At 39.7% G+C, this 21,409-nt stretch overlaps 2 protein-coding genes across 6 annotated transcripts in view; one reads left to right on the forward strand and one right to left on the reverse strand.

The window, feature by feature from the left end:
- Positions 1-10,511, reverse strand: part of Galk2 (galactokinase 2) — a 123,886-nt gene extending 113,375 nt beyond the window's left edge. Inside the window, exon 1 of one of the 4 annotated variants that reach the window (XM_051183494.1) lies at positions 10,371-10,511. In XM_051183494.1, coding sequence (XP_051039451.1) covers positions 10,371-10,390 — 20 coding nt within the window. In that variant the 5' untranslated portion in view covers positions 10,391-10,511. Of the gene's footprint in view, positions 1-4,145; positions 4,357-10,370 lie in introns of those variants that run through there. The other 3 variants (XM_051183493.1, XM_051183496.1, XM_051183495.1) reach the window with 3 other exon arrangements.
- A 103-nt stretch (positions 10,512-10,614) lies between these two features.
- The window catches only part of Cops2 (COP9 signalosome subunit 2), a 31,128-nt gene continuing 20,333 nt past the window's right edge, over positions 10,615-21,409 (forward strand). For both annotated transcript variants that reach the window (XM_051183491.1, XM_051183492.1), the window contains exons 1-2: positions 10,615-10,812; positions 21,210-21,323. In XM_051183491.1, coding sequence (XP_051039448.1) covers positions 10,630-10,812; positions 21,210-21,323 — 297 coding nt within the window. In that variant the 5' untranslated portion in view covers positions 10,615-10,629. The remainder of the gene's footprint in view (positions 10,813-21,209; positions 21,324-21,409) is intronic.

Raw genomic sequence — 21,409 nt, forward strand, 5'->3', positions numbered from 1 at the left:
AAGTAACTCCAGTTCAAGGGGTCCTCTTCTGACTTCCACAAGCACCAGGCATGCACAGGGTACACATATATGCATGTGAGCCAGACATTCATTCACGTAAAATAATCTATTTTAAAAAAGCTTTTCCATTAGCCAGGTGGTGGTGGCACACATCTTTAATCCCAGCACTCAGGAGGCAGAGGCAGTTGGATCTCAGTAAGTTTGAGACCAGCCAGGTCTACAGAGTGAGTTTTAGGACAGCCAGGACCATTACACAGAGAGACTTTGTCTGGAAAAATAAAAAGGGAAGAATGAGGGAGGGAAGAAAGAAAGGAGAGAGGGAAAGAGGGAGGGAGAGAAGGAGGGAGGGAGGAAAGAAGGAAGAAACTATGGGATTTTAGGTTTCAAATCATAAGTCTTCTAAATATTCTCTAGCTTCAGTACTACAAGAGTCAGAGTCACCAAATCAGCTGAGATGAGAAAACATGAAACCTGAAAATCTGCTCACAGGGCATCATCATAACACAGCACTACTTGTACAAGGCAAAATGTCAAGGTAATCCTCACATCTACTAACTGGTAAACAAAAGCACTATGTCCATACAGATAGAATAATAAAATGGCATATTGATACATGCTATAACTAGGAAAAAAGCAAGTTCATCAGTCTAGAACAGATGGGTTATATGGTATACGAAATCAGTAAAATTATTACAAGAAATAATAATCTAGCAGCTTTTATTCATTTGTTACTTTAGTGTCACTTTAGGCAAGGTTTCATGCAGCCCAGACAGTTCTCCCACTCACTCACTAAGGATGGTCTTGAATTTCTGATTCTCCTGTCTGTACCCCTCAAGTGCTGGGATTACAAGGATATACAGCCATAGGGGTTCACACAGCTCTGGGAGTCAAACACAAAGTTTCATGAATTCGTAGCACTCCACAGCTGAGCTACCTCCCCAGATTTTGTTTTTGTGTGGGGGATTGTGGTGGTTTGAATGAGAATGGCTCCCATAAACTCCTTTTTTGAATGCTTGATCCCTAATTGGTGGAACTGTTCAGGAAGGATTAGGAGGATGATCTTGTTGGAGATGTGCCATTCCCAGTTAGGTCCCTCTACCTAGCACTTGTAGATCAAGGTGTAAACTACTGCTCCAGTGCCTGCCTGTCTGCTACCATGTTCCCTACCACGATGGCCATGGAAACTGTAAGCCTCTGAAATTATAAACTCACCCTCTGAAACTGTAAGCCCCCAAATAAGGTTTTCTTCAATAATTTCACTGGACTACGGTGTCTCTTCACAGCAATAGAAAAGTAACTAAAACGGGACACAGGGTCTCATTTGGTCAAGGCTGGCTTTCAAGTTATGGTGACCCTCCTATCACTCCCTCTGTTGCTGGAATGAAAGGCATGCATCATCATGCCTTGCCAGCCTGACAATTTAAAACTTAGTCCTAAAGAAAAGAGATATCAGTGCAAAGAAAACTAGAAGTGAAACTTGAAGTTTCACAGTATGGACAGAAAACATGAGTCAAATGAAGATCAGATTACTTAGTGTTCCTATTTCTCCCTGAGTTTTCTAATGCTAAAAAACAAATACAGATGTTAGCTACAGAAGTATGCTATCACCAACTCCAGACTTCTCAAAGTTGCTTTTTATAGAAAAAGAATAAAAAGACAGGAGATGGGGGTACACACCTTTAATCCCTGCACTCAGAAGGCAGAGGCAAATGGATCTCTGTGAGTTCAAGGCCAGTCTGGTATACAGAGTTTCAGGACAGTCAGGGCTACAACAGAGAGAAACCCTGTCTTGAAAAACCAAACCAGAGGGGAAAGGAGAGAGGGAGGGAGAGGGAGAAGAGGAAGAGAGAGAAAAGAAAAAGAAAGAAGAGAATAAAAAGAAATTAACCTCTTAAAACATATAATGTGGTTGCCTCATTATCTTTTCTCAGAGGATCTGGTTTCCTGTGAAGTTGAAGAATTATCTTGAACAAAGATCAGGAATTCCACAGGAATCCAGGTCACCTGAGGATAGGAATGAAATGCACCATGTGACCACTTAGAGTTGTAAATGACACTATCTAGATTTAAGAAACCTTGCCCTTTCTAAAATAGGATGCTTCCGAATACTCCAGCAAAACATTTTGTAAAGCAACTGGACTGTGGTAGCACACTGCTTTATTCCCAGCACTCGACAGGCAGAGGCAGGTGAATATTTGCATTCAAGGCCAGCCTGATCTAGGGAATGAGTTCCAGGACAGGCTCCAAAGCTACACAGAGAAACTCTGTCTTAAAAAACAAAAACAAAAACAAAAACCATTGCATAAAGTACAAAATGAAACAATAATTGGACACAATGGTGACTTGAGGTGCAGGAAGGTGGATCAAGAGGTCAGTGTCATTCTCAGCCATGTAGAGACACTATCTTAAAACAAATGACAATTAATAGAGAAACAAGAAACAGCAGAGTAGAGCTTACATGACCACTTGTGGCTAATGCTGTGTGAAGATGTATTTTCTGTGATTGGTATAATAAAAAGCTGAATGCCAATAGCTAGACAGGAGGTATAGGTGGAACTTCCAGGCAGAAAGGAAGTAGGAGATGAACCTAGGGGAGAGAGAGACTCAAAGACTCACAGGGAGGAAACAGGGGATGCAAGATAAAAGAGAGGTAACAACACATGATATAGGACATCAATTAACATAACTGGGTTAATTTAAGTTATAAGAAGAAGTTAGGAAAAACCCTAAGCTATAGGCAGAGCTTTCATAATTTATAATAAGTTTCTGTGTCATTATTTGGGAGCTGGCAGAGACAGAAAAGGACTCGATACAGAATGCAGATTAAGTAACATTAAATATTTGTTGCATAAATAAATAATGTAAGAAACAGTGAAAGGCATGAAGAAACAGTATAGGACTTTAGTCAGTGATTCTTCTCTTTTAGGAATGGACCCGTATTACTAGCAACATCCTCCCTGCAGGGCAATGAACTTTATTATTAAAATCATGTAAAATAGGCTGGGCATGGTGGCGCACATGTTTAATCTAGGCAGAAGCAGGCACATCTTTCTAAGTTAGAAGCCAGGCTGGTGTACATATCGAGTTCAAGGCCAGGCAGAACTACATAGTAAAACCCTGGTTTAAAAAAAAAAAAATCATAATTGAAGTTTATTTGTAGACATGCTTTTTGTAGACCAGACTACACCACAGGGGCTAAGTTTCTTTCATGAATTCTTCAGGACTCATCTGAAGCACGTCTCTCCCATTTTGTGTGTTCATTTGCTAAATATGTAAAACCACACCATAAAAAGACCTCAGAGAGCCGGGCGTTGGTGGCACACGCCTTTAATCCCAGCACTCAGGAGGCAGTGGCAGGAGGATTTCTGAGTTCGTGTCCAGCCTGGTCTACAGAGCGAGTTCCAGAACAGGTTCCAAAGCAATACAGAGAAATCCTGTTTCGAAAAACAAAACAAACAAACAAAAAAGACCTCAGAGAATCTTAAAACATTCGGAAGCTGTTACATAGTGTGGAGGTAATCCAAACTATGGGGTCTCTAGAGTAAGGTATGTTTTATCCTGGTAAATAAAAATACATTGCTTACTGGCTTGCCCAGGAATGAGCATTTTCAAGCCAAAGGAAAGCACTATCTCATCAACTGAAATAGAATGGGAGGGGAGGGTTAAATTCGAAAGCAGTCAACCTCAGATAAGTCTTTGGACTAAGAACAGCAGGTGAGCGAATTCTGTGAGATTTCAGCCCCAGAAACCGGAACAACGTGTATTTCTACAAAGTATCTGTGATTAAAAAGACCCTCCACTAGACATTGAAAAGAATTGCAATTCTATTGCTAGGAACTGGCAACAAATGAGTTCCTTGATGACATTTCCGAGATTCTCGGATTTCTCAGAGATGCAGTCAAAAATGACTGCCAAGGACGGAAACTTGGAAAACCGGTTTCACTGGACAGGCCAGATAACGAGCAGTTCGAGATAAGTTTGGACATTTTTACTGAATCCTCCGGCGAGAAAGGTCAAAAGCCTCCGTGTGAAGCTACGCACACAACCCTGGCAGCGTCTAGAACCCTAAGGGTTCTGTCTGCCTCCAGGGACGAAAAAAAACGGTGACTCAAAAGAAGCTGCCAAAAGCCAAGAGCGCTGTGCGCATCTCTCCAGCCCGGGGATCCCAGGCCACGCCTCTGCCCCACCTGGGATGTTCTGCCACCTGGACTCGTCGCGTGATGGGTTCCTCTGCAGCCATTTTTTGCTAGATCCCTCTGCAGTTCCCAGAAGTGCAGCACAGCTGAGGATCACAAGATAAAGGCGGCAGGAATGGCTTTCTTCCGGGACCTCGGCGGAAATCCTGCAGGTCTGCAGAAGTGGCCCTCTTCCAGGCTGTCCCGCCCCCAGCTCCTCCTCCCCAGCTCTGGGCACAGCTGTCAAGCTCAGCCACCACCTCTCACTAGGCTCACAGGACCGATTGACCGGGTTTTTCTGAGTCCTGATGTGGTTGAGTACAGCGTTAGAACTTGAACACCCGCACACAACTTGGTCTTCTGATCTCGCTCAGGCTTTTTTTATTTTTTCTTTAAGTTAGGGTTTTTCTTAATGTCCAGCAAATATGTCCCCAAACCATGAAATGGTCACATATTGCTTATTTAAACTTTTCCAAAGTAAGCAACATAAAATTAGATGTATCTTTGCACTTACTTCTAGAATGCAAACACAGGTAGGCTTCATAGAATACCACTAATGGTGAGACACACTTAGCATCGGTTAGGTCTCAAAGAAACCTGGGACAAGTCCCACTCAGTACCCTTGGCTCCTCCCAGCACTTCTCACCCCACCCCCTACCCTAAACTCTCTAGCCCAGGAGCTGGGTTCCCCTCCCCCGCTTGTGATCCCAACATCACCTCAGCCATTTGGTCTCTGAGCATCCAAATTTTCTTTTTGCTCCCTTTCTCTTTCTCTCTCTAGTCCCCCCACCTGCTCCCATAGCCATGTTCAGTATGGGCCCTTCCAGAAGCCTCTGGCTGTTTTTGCCCTCATATCTACAATTAACTTCCTCAAACCATACCCAGGAGCAATCATGTCCTCATGTTTTCATTCAGTATCCAGCTCACCCCTCATTTTTTCTGTTGCCTAGGGAAGTCCCAGAGAGACCCTATTACCAGCATACAATCTCCACATCTACCCTATTACTGTTCTGAACTGTAAAAAGTTATCCTCCGCATTTATTTTCTCATAAGCTTACTGTGTAAGTGCTGCCTCACCATCACTACCAGCTGCATGTAACTTAAGGGCAGGATCAGTGTCCTCAGCAGCTGGCACAGTGCCTGGTAGATTGGTTTTCAATACACAGGCAGGACTGGATGAGTGATGGAGAGCTGAAGTTACACATCTAAGTCACATTGCTCATGGGTATTGCATTGCATTTCTGTTGTGACTAAAATGCCCCAACCAAAAATAAGCAATACAGGGAAGGGAAGTTTATTTGACTTGCAAGTGTACAGAGAAGTCAAGACTGGAACAGAAAGCACCATGTCTGCAGTCATGTGCAGAGAGAATAAATGTATTAGTTCTTTGCTTGCTGGCTTTCAGCAGCACTAAATTTATGCACAAAAGTCTAGACTCTTTCTAATAAGAGGGACATAAGGTTTAGAACAAGTGCTTATGGAGACTCTCAGAATGTCAGTTCCCTTCATCTGGAATGGGAGAGAGGAGATATTTATATTACCTTCACAGGAGAAATTTTTTGTGTTGTTTTGTTTGTTTTTCAAGACAGGGTTTCTCTGAATTGTTTTTGGAGCCTGTCCTGGAACTAGCTCTGTAGACCAGGCTGGCCTTCAACTCACAGAGATCTGCCTGCCTCTGCCTCCCAGGTGCTAGGACTAAAGGTGTGTGTGTGCCACCACTGCCCGGCTCACCTTGTACTTTTTAAGTGTTATTTTGTCTGGGTATGCATGGGCACAGAAGCCATGGAACAACTTCTGGGTGTCAGTTCTCTCCTCCACCATGTGAGTCCCAGGGATTGAACTCAGGTCATCAAGCTTGGCAGCAGGCATCTGTCCCAATAAAATATCTTAACAGCTGGCCCCTATATCCTGCTTTTAAACAAATCAGCAGTGTCCTAAAGTGTAGCAAAGCTTTCTTAGATACAACACAAAAAAAGTAAAAAAGAACGCTTAGCATGCATGAGTAATAAGATAAACAACCTTGTTTAAAAAAAAAAAAAACTACAGAGGTTTTTAATCAAGAAATGCATAGTCCTTCCAACTCAGGACTGGAAGAATGGCTCCTACGAAGAAGGGTGGTGACAAGAGAGGACATGCCACCAACAAGGTGGTAACCTGAGACTTCTTCAGCAAAGGCATCCATAGCATGGGTTTCAAGAATCGTGTCCCTAGGCCACTCAAAAAGACCCAGGAATTTGTCATGAAGAAGATGGGGGCTCCAAACATGCACATTGACACCTGTCTCAATAAAGCTATTAGGGCCAGAAGATTAAGAAATATTCCATATCATGTCCATATCCATTTGTCCAGAAAGTATAGTAAGGATGAGGATTCACAAGCTCTACACTTTGTTGTCACATTCAAAAATTTATAGACATTCAATGTGCTTGAAAATGAATGCTAAATGTCAAATACAGTTTCAGAATACATACACACACACACACACACAGAGAGAGAGAGAGAGAGAGAGAGAGAGAGAGAGAAAGAGAGAGAGAGAGAGCATCTGCCTTAAGGAAATGCAAACCAAAGCCACTAAAATGTTCAATGCTCTTGACAGAACAGCTAAAATTGAAATAGGTGAGCTCATACTAAATGGTGACAAGACAGACAACTAGGACTCTCACACATTGCACTAGAGAGGCTAAATGAGAAAACTACCCAGGAAAACAGTTTGGGAGTTTCTTACAATGTTGAAAAATACACCTTGGTTTGTATTCACTGCTTCATAACACCATTACCACAAATTTAGTAATATATAGCAATACATACTCATTATCTCAACATTTCTGTCACTCAAAAGTCAGGGTGTGCCTTAGGTGGGTCTTCTATTTAAAGAGGCTCAACTGGGGAAGGGTTCACACCCAAGAGCAGATGGCATACCCACATGCTTGTCTTCTAGGTGATTCCAGATTTTGTTCATTTGACAATGAAGCTTAACCAGCCAGGCAGTGGTGGCGAGCACTTTTGATCCAGCACTCAGAAGGCGGAGGCAGGCAGACCTCTGAGTTTGAGGCCAGCATGGTCTACAGATGAAGCTGCAGGACTACACAAAGAAATTCTGTCTTGAAAATCAAACAGCCAATGGCTTAACCATCACATCAACTTCAGCACTTATGTTTCTTGAAGACAGCAAAGGACACAATGTCTGATATCAAGACAGACTTGATCTTGTTTAAAGTAATAATGTATACATTATGTTTATCAACTTCTCTCCATCATTTTGATAGGAGCAAGCCATAGGCTATGCACACTCAAGGGACAAAAAATTACCAAATGGCATGGATGACAGGCTATCTTAGAATCAGTCTACCACATTATTCAGGAGAACTGAAACATGCTCATACCACAACCTGAACACAAATGTTCAAAGCAATTTTATTTATATTAACTACAACTTGAAAACCTCACATATCCATTAACAGGAAGATAATTATGGGATACCAAAAACAGAACACACAGCAATAAATTCAAACAACCAAATGATGCAAGCAACATGAATAAAAGAACCCAGATAAATGAGAATGCATCATGTTTAATTCAACTTACATATAAAGTTGATGAAACTGTAAACTCATCTACAGTGTTGAATAATAGACCACTGGTGGCCTAAAAAAAAAAAAAAGAGGCAGAAGATACAGATAATCAAAGAATTTCAGAAAGAAGTCTACAAAGAAACATCTTTAATAAGCTCATTAAGTTCTTATGATGATCATTTCATAGGTATAAATATTTGGCAAAATTTAACAAAATGTTTGATAAGGTTGTGCAGCTTAACTTACCATAATATAGGTAAATTATACCTCAATAAATGCTGTTTTAAAAAATATTTGGGGCCAATGAGATGATCAGTGGGTAAAGGCTCTTGCCTCAAAAGCCTGACCACCAGAGTTCAGTCCCTGGAAACATGCAAAGGTGGGAAGAGACAGCTAATTGCAAAGTTACCCTTTGATCCCACAGACACCCCATACAAATAGCAAACACATCCATACACATACACATCATACACACAGGATTTAAAAATTTTTAAGGGGCTACAGAAAAGGCTCAGTGGTTAAGAGCACATGCGGCTGTTGGAGTGGACCCCAGTGTCCTTGTCAAGAGGTGCCTGTAACTCCCAACTCTCAGGAGACCCAATACCTCTGACATCGGTAGGCACCTGCACACACACACTCATGTGCAGACACATACACATAATTTAATAAAAAATTAAATCATTAATAAAGATAAAGTAAAAAATATTTTTAAATACATCTACTTTAAACAAGAGCAACCTGTTAAAAATATCAATTATTTACTATTGAATGAAATATATCTCTAATAATTGCTTTTATTAAGTTGTCAGACTGGGTTTCATAAACTTGAGTGTCACCAAGGAAATACAAGGCTCAAATTTTAGTTGCCATTTTCTTTGTATTTCTAGGTACCAAATTATTCAAGTCTTTTCTCATTATGTGAGTAATATATTACAATAAAAATGGCAAATTGTGCAGATAAATGCACTGTAAATCAGCATGCCATTTTATAAATGTAAACAACTGGCATGGTAAATAATCAGTCCTAGCAATTTGTATTTTTTAAACTATCATAATTAAAACTCTTAACTACCTTGCGATTTGGAAAAAGTATATGCATGAGTAGAGTGTGATTTCTTGCCCTATTCTGAGAGTGGTGAGTGCTATTAATTACTATGCTAATCAGAAGTACCTAAGCCTGGTCTGTCCCAATAAACTTGGGTGTCCAATCAGTAATCACACTCATCGGAAAGCTTTGCTTTGTTTTAAAATTACATGTACATATTGGTGCAGTATTTTTGGAAAGTTTTTGTTTCTAAGATGATATTATTAAAGGACATTCCAAAACTAAACTTTTATGTTCAGTCTGTCAACAAAGACTGGAAATTAAATGCTACCAGAGGACTGTTAGTCTATGTTTGCATAGAGGAATGTCCTCAATTTTAGGAAATGCACATAGCTGCACATAAGAGCAATGTGTTGTTTTATATGCATCTTTCAGTTGACCAAGGAATTACACAACAGTAAGGCTGATAGATGGTATATTTGTGTCCACTATTCTATCTTTTCAAATAAATGTATTTTAAATTAAAAATTTCTCATGATAAAATATTGAGAGGAAAAGGCTAGTAGCAAAACTATGTGGTTACAAGTAAGGTGATATTATTGTTAGAAAAAGTATAACCAAAAAAGATGTTACTTTGAATGATTATTTGTTAAACTGCCTGAAATTCCTTCTTACAATATTTTACTAAGAAACAATTGTCAGGCTACAAGGTTGAGTTCTCTGCTCGGCTCAAAAAAAAAAAAAAGTTATGTTAATGATATTCAAAGCAAAATTCTTTAAAGACTTATTTTTATAACATTCTGTTCACAGTATGTTCAATACAGAAATAATACACCATTGCCATGCCTATTTCTCAATGTGTCTTCTCACAAAATTTTTGGAACCAAGTAATTCCTGACCTAGAAAGAAAAGCAAAATGATCCTGGGTCCAGTGGATTCAGATGAAAACTGGTAATATCAGGCAACTCCAGAGGCCACTGGGGCACAACCAAGCTGGCCTTTAAGGATTCAACACAAAGGTATGAACGTTAAAGCTGAACTGTACTCAACATCAGCTGTACCAGATAAAGATAAAAGGGTTTTACCCCCGAAGATTTGGGCATGTTTAACAGATCTGTATAGATACACAATTGGGCTGAAATCCTAATTATATCTATTTTATAACTATTCAGCACTTGTGAAATGAAGTGTACAGAATTTGGAGGGTTACGAGGGGTTAGGGGGAGCCCAACAGGGTTTGCCTTACTTTAACTTTTTCCTTCATTCTGATCTATAATGGTTTTGTACAACGCATTTTTTAAAAACCTGTCATCAACTGTTACTTCAATTTTATTCTGAAGGCAGTTAATGCCCGTTTGGGAGTCATTAAATAATTGAATAACTGAATAACTGATTAATAATTAACTGATTAATACATCCATAGAGGTTTTTTTCTTTTCTTTTCTTTTCTTTTTTTTTTTTTTTTTTTTTTTTTTTGCCAACTACAAATATAACATTACGTGAAAACTGTGTTGCTGTAAATACACCCACCGCAAGGTTTGGAATTAAAAACACATAAAAATGGCAGAGGCACGCTACCTGTCACATAGGACGGGCATGTTTCTTTAGAAAGAGACAGTTCCAGAGTCCCAGGCAGGGAAAGAGACAGTTCCCTCACCTAGCACGCTGGAAACTGCTAGAAGGTTTCCGAAGCCCCTCAGATAGGACCCGCAGCGCCCAATTTCCAGTTGCTACGCTTAGTTGCTAAGGCACCAACTGTCGCGCAGGAAGAGTGTGCTGTGCTCTCCCTTTGGGAGCCGTAGTAAATCGTCTCAAGGTCGAGCTCATTGGTTCCGGAATGTGTTTATTTTGTCTAGGAGAGACCGGAAGGCGAGGAGAAGCGGGAGTGACGCTTCTGGGCCGCGGAGGACTGTGGGAGGAGGCTGTCTCTAATTTCTCCTCTCCCCCCTCCCCCGCTCCGGCCAAGATGTCTGACATGGAGGATGATTTCATGTGCGATGATGAAGAGGACTACGACCTGGTAAGGCGCAGGGAGCGGGCCCGCGGGTGGTAGTGGGGTGTGGCGGTGGGCCCGAGACCGAGCGGCTGCAGCTTCCCTCCCGGGACGCGTCGGCCCCGTTCCACCCTGCACGGTGACGGGGTTCCCTCCTCTCCGGGCGCCACGGGCCTGTGGGGCCTGGGAAGAGCGGGAGCGAGGCGGCGGTCTGGCCAGGCCGCAGGGTCCAGGGATAGCGCAGATGGCTGGCCGCGGCCGGTTCTCGGCGCCTCCCTGCCCGCCGCCGAGCTGCGAGGGCCCGGCGCTGAGGTCTGGGCCGCCGCGGGCCCCCCCTTCTTCACACTGAACCTGAGCCGGTGCCAGATGATAGGTGAGTGAAAACTCGCGGGGCATCCTGCTCCCAGACCTCACTGAGAAACTCGGGGGGGGGGGGGGAATTGCTTGAGCGTCTCGTCTCACCAAAACAGCTTAAGAGTCGTCCAGGGTCACTTCGGGTCCCAAGTAAAGGTGCAGAGCAAGAATAGAAGTAAACTGCTTGTTCCGTTCTCCAAAAGAAAAATGACAAGCTGAGAAGGGTTTACTTTTTGTTTGGTTGGCCTTGGGAAGCTAAGAGTTCTGGGAATTGGAGCAAATGGCTTTTTTCCTTCATTTAAATTTCCCAGCATCAGTGTTTGAATCATCATCAGAATATAAGTAAACAAACTGGCTTGGCTTGCTGGTGACTACTTTTTAAGGATTGATTTGTAAATGAATCTACAGGTTTTAAACTGGACCCTTGTTTTAAGTTGATAGTCAAAAAAAAAAAAAAAAAAACCGCACACCTAAGAAGAAATGCTCTTGAACCCCATATTATTGTCCATTTTGTCTCTTAAGTAAGAAGCATTTGCTTGGTCCTTGGAAATTATGGTGATGTTGCATTTTGGTAAAGTGTGGAGTATATGCTTTGGGAAGTCTGGTTCATCTTTTAAGTGCCACATTCTCAAAACATGAGTATTTTAGGCTTGAGTTTCTGTGTGACTTCCTTGTATGGGTGAGTCCATAAATCATTTCCAAGGTTTTGTTTTACTTTTGCATTTTGCAGAAAGATGTATTTGCAAAAGGAAAAGGTAAATGCAATGACTGGAGAGTCATAGTAGATATTTTGGTAATTGTTTAAATGTAGCATTTTGTTGTATTAGTTCACACACAAGGCAGTTGTAAACACATACACACAGTTCACTGATATGTTACTTATGATGACTAAACTTTCCTCTATAGTTTTGCCTTTATTTCTATTACAGGTAGTTTTTAGGTTGTCAAATGTGTGGGGTTTTTTTTAATATTTATAATTTTAGCTTGTAGCGTATTTAAATAGTTTTACTTATCTCCTTTCCTGATAATAGTCTATTAAATGCATGAAATTTTAATAAATGGAGCACTAGGATTAACTTAAATATATTGAAATGAAGATGAGAATCTTATGCAATACTAGTTTGTGGAAGTTTTGTTTTGTTTTGAGACAGGGTCTCACAATGTAACCATGGCTTGCTTGGAATTCAGTATGCTTCTCGGGTATTAGAAGTAAAGGCATGCATTACCACACCTGGCTTTGGAGGCTTTTTAATTAGACATACAATGTTTGTACTTGGCTGTTTCCCCAGCTTTTCAAGGCCTACTACATGTACCATATAATAAAGTTGAATATGCAGTTATTTCAACTTTAAAAAAAAAACAGAAAGAGCTAGAATTTTACACTATTGCAAAGTTAAATTTTGATTTTTTTTTTCCTTCCCAGAACATTGTGTTCAATAGTTCTTCTCATCCATTTCTCATATAGATACCATTCTAGATTCCCAGTCATATGTCAAGTAGTGGAAACTGTTACACCCCTTTTACTAATAGTTAAGATGCTTGCAGCATAACATCTTTCAGGTAATTTATTTTCATTTGCTAGTCATTATCCTTTAATCATTATGTGTTTAAAAGGATAAGGATGGCTGTCATTTCTTTCCTGGTAGAGACGTTTTTCTTTTATTTGAGTAATTATTTTGCCTGGATTTTTTTCTGTTTCTTTTTATAGAAAGTCTGACATGTTGTCTTAAGGATGTTTCTCTCCACTTTGTTTTACTTTCTTGAGACAGGGTCTTACTAGTTTGTCCAGGCTGGCCCTGAACATCTCTAAAATAGTGAGGATGACAGGCCTGCAGCACCAGTCCAAGCTAGAATTGTTTGTTGTTGTTGTTGTTGTTTGGCTAGTTAGTTTTTCTTTTTTTAATGTGTTTGTTAGAAAATTGGTTATCTCTTCATTTTATTTATTAAGTGGAGCAGGATGTGAGGTTCACTTACTAGAGTGCTGTCCTCACAATTCAAAAGCCCTGGGTTTGGTTTTTAGTACCATATGTACTAGATGTGGTAGAAAGCAGAATGATCAGAGGCTCAAGGCCATTCTTGGCTACATTCTGAGCTGGAGGCTGGGCTGGACTACATGATTCTGTTTGAATTAAGTGATTAATTCAAATGTTTGTAGGCGGGTTTTTCTTTAGGCTGCCAGCTCACAAATAACAAGGAGGCTTATTAATTACGAAAACTTAGCCTTTAACTTGGGCTTATTTTCAGCTGGCTCTTATAACTTAAATTAATCCATATTTTTATTAATCTACATTCTATCATGTGGCTTTTGTCTCTATTCCATTTTGTGTGTCCGACTCATTCCAAGTCTGGCTGGTATCTAGTTTCTGACTTATATGATTCTAGATTTTCTTCTAGAATTTCCTCTCTCTGCCTAGCTATTGACTGTACAGCTTTTTATTATACCAATCACAGCAGTACATCTTCACATAGTGTACAAATATCCCACAACAAATGTTAATAGCACATGAGTATTTCTGACCACAGTATTACTTAGCATATCTTTATCTGTTGTCCACTGATATTTTAATGCCCTAAACCACCTTTTGTATTTGCACAATATTGTGGAAATAGGTGGCCAGGGACAGTCCTGAAAATTAAAAATCTATCTCCATACTGTTTTTCCTTTATGTATATGTGTGCATGCCTGTGTACTGAATACCTGCCTGGTACCCTTGAAGGTCAGAAAGTGTCAAGTCCCTTGGGACTAGAGTTAACAGAAGTTTGTGAGCTACCGCATAATTGCTGGGAACCAAATGTAGGTCCTCTTCAAGAGCAGCAAGTGCTCTTATCATTGATTATCTCTCCAGTCTCCTTCTATACTATTTTTGTTCAAAATGGTAAATAATGATTTATGTCCAGTACTTAAATTTGTTCAATACACTTGGCTTCTTATTTTGGTAGTCTTTTTTAGTTTGATTATAGTGTTAACACATGTAGTTTTGTTTATAGAGAGAAGAGATGGTACTGGCAAAAGCTTTTCGGTTCAGTGCCATTTATTAAGTCAATAATCGGTATAGTATTAGAATTGGCTATTGTACCATAAAGTTACTTAGTGCATCTAATAATGTGCCGTGATGCACATGTGGATTTCAGAGAACAACTTGGGGAATTTGATTCTCTCCTACCATGTGGGTCCTGGAGACGGAACTCAGGTCATCAGGCTTTGCTGCAAGCCAGCCTTACCTGCTGATCCATCTAATAGTTCTAGAAATAATTTAAGCAAACTGATTTTATTTCCAAAATTATTCTCTAAAACTATGTTCTATAGTCAGGATATTTATATTTGAACATAATTATTTAAATGAATTATGTGGCAACTACTGTCTATAAAATAGAAAAGTTTCACCGAGCTAACAGTCCTTTGATCTAAATCATAGTTGACATTAGTGAATGAATAGTTATTGGTATTTTTTTCTAGTTTTAATATATTTTAATGCCCCCAGATTATGCTTTTTGTGTCTATTTGGGTGGGAGATGAGATTTAGCTACAGAATATCTGACATAATCTCTTGTCATGGATATGCTTGCATGCACAGACAAGATTATGCGTTCTCAGTCCTTATTTGCCCGGTTTTCATTACACCCTCATAAGCAACCAAGGTAAACATCTGTCTCCTTCATTTATTTGTTTAATCAGGATATAGTTTATGTATTATTCTTAATCTGAGAGATGCAAAATCTTACTCTTTTAAAAAAAATTGGGGGGGGATTTTGAAACGGTTTCTCTGTGGTTTTGGAGGCTGTCCTGGAACTAGCTCTTGTACACCAGGCTGGTCTCAAACTCACAGAGATCTGCCTGCCTCTCTGCCTCCTGAGTGCTGGGATTAAAGACATGCGCCACCACTGCTTGGCTTACAAATATTTTATCAGTATGTATTTTCCATGTGTTGCATGCACACGTGCACTCGTGTGTGTGTGTGTGTGTGTGTGTGTGTGTGTGTGTGTGTGTGTGTGTGTGTGTGTGTACGCTACTCCGTGCATGTAGAGCTTAGTAGACAGCTCATGGGAACCGGTTCACTCCTACTGTGTGGATTCATAGCTAAAATGCCAGTTGTCAAGCTTGTCAGCAAGCACCTTTTACCCGCTGAGCCCTTTTGCCAGTTCACTGCTCTTTTTACAGCTCCAAAGATGTTATGTAGGTACTGTATTTTGTTTGACTGGTTCACTGTTGATAACAATTTGACCTGTTTTCAGTCTGTAATATTATAAACAATGTATAAACTTAAAAAGGAAAAATGGAGCTAGAAAGATGGTCAGAGGTTAAGCGCACTAGTTGCTCTAGTAGAAAACCAGACTTCAGTTCCCAGCCATGTGGTGGCTTATGACTATCTGTAACTCCAGTTCCATTATCTTCTTTTGGCCTCTGCAGAACCAGGTATGCACACGGTATATACTTACATCCATGCAAACACTCTTACACATAAAATTTGAAATCTTTTTTTAAACTGTAACTGAAAATTATACGGACAATTAAGGTAAACTATTAAACTGGGTGATGCTGTCTTGGATTAAAAGCAGTTCACTAAAATAAAAAATACTTAACTCCACTAAAGGCAGTTTTCTTCAGAAGTGCTACTATAATCCACATCAGTGTCATTGGACACTGCCTCTTAAAGCTACAGTCAAATAATAATACTAATTTAGAATAAAAGTTTCTATGAATTTTCAAAAGGGCCTATTAGTTTATTGATATACTTTATAAAGAATTTCAGAGTTTCAAACAAAGGTAACTAAAATAAGCAACTGACAGCACTTGTGGGGTGATGATAAAATTAGATCAACGAATTTGTGAGTTAAATCATTAGTAAGAAGCATACATAAATACATTTTGTTCATAATGAAACATTTTCAAATGCACCATGGTAAGTTTGTAAGCTATGAGCATCCAAAAAGAATTTGCATTTGTGCATTATATCCTATATGAATAGCTGGGCTTCAGAGAGAACTGGAAGCCTCCTACAAGGAAAAGGAACCCCTAAACTTAGCAGACAAGGAAAAGCATTGGGACAATAACATCCTTAAATCCAAAGAACACATTTAAGAATGAAAACTGGATCCTGGGTCACATGGTATTTATGTCTTTCCTTGGAAATTTCATCTGAAAATGAAAATTTGGGATGAATAAAAAGATGGTTCCTATTTATACCATAGATAATAAATTAGTGCAAGTTAACTTGAGTGAGTTTTTTTTTTTTTAAGTTTGGATAATTGAAACACAAATGACTAACTAGGATTTGTATTATATCTGGTATTTAAGAGTAATGGTCGGGGGTGGGGGCATGGGAGGGTGGAAGGGAGAGAGAACTTAGATTGATAGATAAAATAAGATTATTTCTAATTAAAAAAAAATAGTCTTTCCCCTCTGCCTCCCAGTGTCCTTTGCCTCTGATACAGATGGCTAGAAGTGGGCAAGTCTTGGAAAGCATTCTGCTGATGGATCTGTTTTCCTAATGTGTATTCCTTAGAATCTGTAATGGGCCTTGTCCAGAAATTAACCCTGACTGGTGTGTACTGTTAATTTGGGTTGTTAGCTCAGTCTTCAATTAAACATTTAATGAGCACTTTGTAATGTCTCAGGAACATAACACATAAGAACATTTCTGTTTTTAGAAGTCACAGTGGATAGCTGAGCATGGTGGTGCACACCTTTAATCCGAGCACTAGGGAGGTAGAAGCAGGAAGATCTCCGGTTTTGAGGCCAACCTGGTCTACAGAGTGAATTCCAGGACAGCCAGAGCTATCCTGGTAGCCCTATCTCAAGAAAAGAAGTTGTTGTTCATAGTGGAGTCTAGAGAATTGAGTAGACCATGTAGACATTAAGCCCATAAACTACATGTATGTTATGTAAAGAGAAGCATGAATGTGGGAGTTGGTTCTGCTAAAAAGTGCTAGGGGATCAAAAAGGAAAGCCTTGGTGAGTGCATTTAAAAAGGAGCATAAGGCTGGGAGCTGCATACAGAAAACAGAGGAGAGGGAGTTGTGTAGATTCTTAACCAAAGTATGATTTGCTACTGCTAGTGACTCTGGTCTCCAACTGCAGACTGAGACTGAAGCAGGAGAATTGCAAGCACAAAGCAACATCATAAGAACTTCTTCTCAAAAAAATAAAAAGTTAAGCAAAATCACTGGTCGGGGAGCTTTTGCACAAAATGTATATGGCCTGAGTTCGGTCTCTCTCAAGATAAAAGTATGGTTTACATTAAAACAGCAATTCAAAATACTATGGCATATTTAGGGGAAAGAGGGTAGACCCAAACTGTATAGATGGGTCATCATAGCCTGCTTTGGAGAGAGTTATTTTATCAGTAGGTTGAAACTGTCAGTGAACCTTAAGATATTTTTAATCCCTTTTATATTATTCAAGTGACTTTATTTTACATATATTGCTTAAACTTTTATTTAAAGTATTAACAAACTGGAGCTGGAGAGATGGCTAAAAGGTTAAGAGCACTGGCTGTTCTTCCAGAGGACCTGAGTTCAATTCCCAGCACCCACATGATGGCTTACAACCATCCATAATAAAATCTGGTGCTTTCTTCTGACCTGTAGGGATACATGCTGACAGAACACTGTATACATAATAAATAAGTAAATCTCTAAAAAAGATATTAACAAACTGAAATTTTGGCTTTTACTAAAAACATTTTGTTGAAACTTGTACAAATTGTTACTCAGTTGGGAGAGTCAAATTCAGTTTAGCAGTACATAATGCATCTAATTCTCTATTCTGATTGTTATCTTGTGTTAGTTAGTAAGCCATTAGTAATTGTAGTTAACTTTGTTTTCCTTTCTCAGTACCCATGAGGTACTTTTACTTTTCATGTTGAATTCATTGCACGTCTTCTGTCCTTAACCACATTCTCTTCCTTTTTTTCTTCATTCTACTACTTGAGCTCAAGTATCCTTTGTCTTTTATCCAGCTCTCAGGAGTAGCCAGTGCTGCTACAGTACAACAAGAAAGTATAAAGAACTTGCTTTCAGCCATGTTATAGTTGTCCCGGGGTGAAAGGTAATTGAAGCTGATCTCTTCAGCCTGTAAAGAATTTTCCATCTCCTTGCTGCTGGGAAGTCCTTGATTTATTCAGCCATGGACTAGTCTCTTGGCCTTTCCCTTCTTGATTCTGGCCTGATTTTGTTTGTTTGTTGTTGTTGTTGGACTAAAAACCAAAAAATAAATGGACACTGAATAAGAGTTCAAAATCTTACATTTTTTGTGATATGGCAGACAGAATTATTTTTCATTCATTTCCAGACTCAGGGCTGCATTCAGAAGATTTGGGTTGCCAAAAGGATAATTTTCTGGTACTTGCTATACCAGAAAGTGAGTTTTGAGTGTAAGACACACAGAACAGAGTATCTTCACTGTTTTTCACAATTGATTGATACTTTGATCTATAACCTTCAGTGCTGACATTACTGCTTCACATAAGTACATACAAAATGACAAAAGGTTAGGTCCATTTTGGAAATTACTGAAATTCTACCCTTATTCCAAGCCAAAATCCATTTAATTTTTTTTTTTATGCAACAAGTTAGTGGGTGAAACAGCAGCTTTTAAAACCAGTAGTCCTAACAGTGCAATCCATAGGTATACTAATTTGTTGTGTGAGGGACAGCAATAGAATAGTACTAAAGCCTTTCTTCTCTGAAATGGAACCATTTGCTTCTGGAAGAGTAGAAGACTATATGTGAGGCGTATGCAACAGGACTGGTCGAGTCTGAGCTGAGGTGTTTGAGACACTGTTCACTGGCATCCGCAATATAAAGTGCCTCTTACTGTGTTTACAGCCCAGGTTGCAGTGATGCCACACAGAGTCATCTGGTTTCTTACTCATTTTGGTAATTTTCTTTTTCAGGTACCTTTTGCTATTGTCAAAATTTCTGTGGCATTCCCCCTCACATTCAGGGCCCATCCATCTGTCCTGTGCCGTGTGCCTCACCCCACCCCCTGGCTGCATTGGATTATAACTCACATTTTAAGAAACCAGATCCTAGACATCTAGATGAGAAGTGTAAAGAGAAGAGTATCGTGTGAAGGTGGAAGGACGTTTTAGCAGTTGTGAGCAAAAGCCAAGGTGGCCTCAGCAATGTGAATGAGAGAAGAGTTCCATAGAGCTGCTGGGTGTGGCAGGAGTCAGAGTTGTACTACTTTCAGCTTACTTTTTAGTGAGCAATGGGAAGTCATTTTTTATTAAATATACTAGGTAGTAGACATTTTGTGCAGATTATTCTAACTGTTTAACATGAGGCCCGAGCTTTAAGGTTAAGAAGATCAGCTTGTGGAAAGGTAAACTTTCTTTGGTAGAGAAGTGTGTGTCTGAAGAGCAAGGAGTTGGGCTGATCTGGGAGTGTCCCTGTGTGTGCTTGTTGTGTAGCCTTGTGTTGTGTGCTACTCTTGCTTTCACTGTGCTCCTTACCTCACCTATTTCTTCTTTGTCTTTCAAAGCCAGCTTTGAGGTCACTGTTACAGCCCTTGTCACTGTGATAGACAGTTAGTTTGTTAATTCTCTAGTAGTTATTTTTTACCTTTGTTAGTTTTGTTATAAGTAACAAGAGTTAAGAAAATGAATCATGAAACATACATACATACATACATACATACATACATACATACATACATACATACATATTTCTTATTTTATGTATCAATCCCAGGTCCCCCTCCCAAACTCCCCAACCTCCCCTCCCCCATCCCATTCCCCACAGGGAGAATGATGACTTCCAGGAGGGATCATCAAAATCTGTCAAGTCATTTAGAGTCTAGGCTCTCTTTCCTGCCTCTAGGCTAAGGGAGTATCTTTCCATGGGGAATGTGCTCCCAAAGTCCTTTCATGCACCAGGGATACATCCTGGTTCCACTGTCAGAGGTCCCTCAGACTGCCCAGGCCTTCTAACTGAGACCCATGTTCAGGAGGTCTGGGTCGATCCAATGCTGGTTTCCCAGCTATCAGTCTGGGGGTCTGTCTATAAGCTCCCCTTTGTTCAGGTCAGCTGTCTCTGTGGGTTTCTGTAGACTGGTCTTGACCCCTTTTCTTATCACTCCTTCCTCTCTGCCACTGTATTCCAGGATTTTGGCCTAGTGTGTCTGTTTCTGTGAAACATGATTTTTACCTAGTCTGGTCTTGTCTCTAAAGGAAGTGTTCCAGTGGAGTTTCAAGTGTTAAATTTAGCTGAATTTCATAGGTCTTTAGTCTGTGAGAATGATTGTCGTTTGTGTTGTCTGCAGAGGGTGTGCATTACAAAGCCACTGAAAAAAGCCATCTTGTATTTCTGAGCTTCCTAAATGTTATGCTTAGTGAAAGTCTCTTTATGCCTGTGTCCTTAAAATATTCCAAGTATATTTTTTGAAGAAATAAACTAAATTACTTTAAAACAATTCTAATATTCATGTCTTTGTGTTTATTCCCTTCCAGTACCATTCTTTTGATATAAACTTGGATCCATTTGTAATGGCTTGTAGGTGCAGAGAAAATACTCTTCATTTTTGTAGTCATCTAAAATAATGTTTTTTTTTTTTAAACTTTACTTGCTTTGTGTGTGTGTGTGAGCGGGGGGGGGGGGGGAGGGAGAGAGAGAGAGACATGCACATGTGTGGGTGGACAGTGTGGAAATGTGGAAGAGAGAGGGTGGTGGTAGGTTTCTCACTGAACCTGGGACTATACTGGTAGGCACAAGCCCTAGCAGTCCTCGATCTGCCCACTTCACCCCTCCACATGACCTGGGCACTTTTACAGTTAGGCCTGGTTCTTTACATTCATGCTGGGGATTTGAACTCAGGTCTTAATGCTTGCATAGCAAGCATTCTTACTCTGTGTGCCCCCTTCCAGCCTTCGGAAGTGCTAGTTTTGATCTAGAAAAACAATTTCTATCTCACTGTATACTTTATTACTTTTCCATTTTAAAAATAAGATTGGTGTTCAAGGTTGTTTATTTTATACAAAAATAATTTTTTATCCTAGCAGCATTCATTTTTTATAGTGCCATTTGTGACTTTCTTTTTCTCATTTATTATCTCTCTTTCTAATACACAGGAGTACTCCGAAGATAGTAACTCTGAGCCCAATGTGGATTTGGAAAATCAGTACTATAATTCCAAAGCATTGAAAGAAGATGACCCAAAAGCAGCACTAAGCAGTTTCCAAAAGGTTTCTATTTCCAACTGATTTTATGTCTTCAAGTTTGTTTTTCAAATGATCATGTATCAGTTACTTTTCTCATTGTTACTGCCAAA

The sequence above is a fragment of the Phodopus roborovskii genome, unplaced genomic scaffold (genome assembly GCF_943737965.1).
Source record: "Phodopus roborovskii unplaced genomic scaffold, PHOROB, whole genome shotgun sequence".
NCBI classification, from domain to species: Eukaryota; Metazoa; Chordata; class Mammalia; order Rodentia; family Cricetidae; genus Phodopus; species Phodopus roborovskii.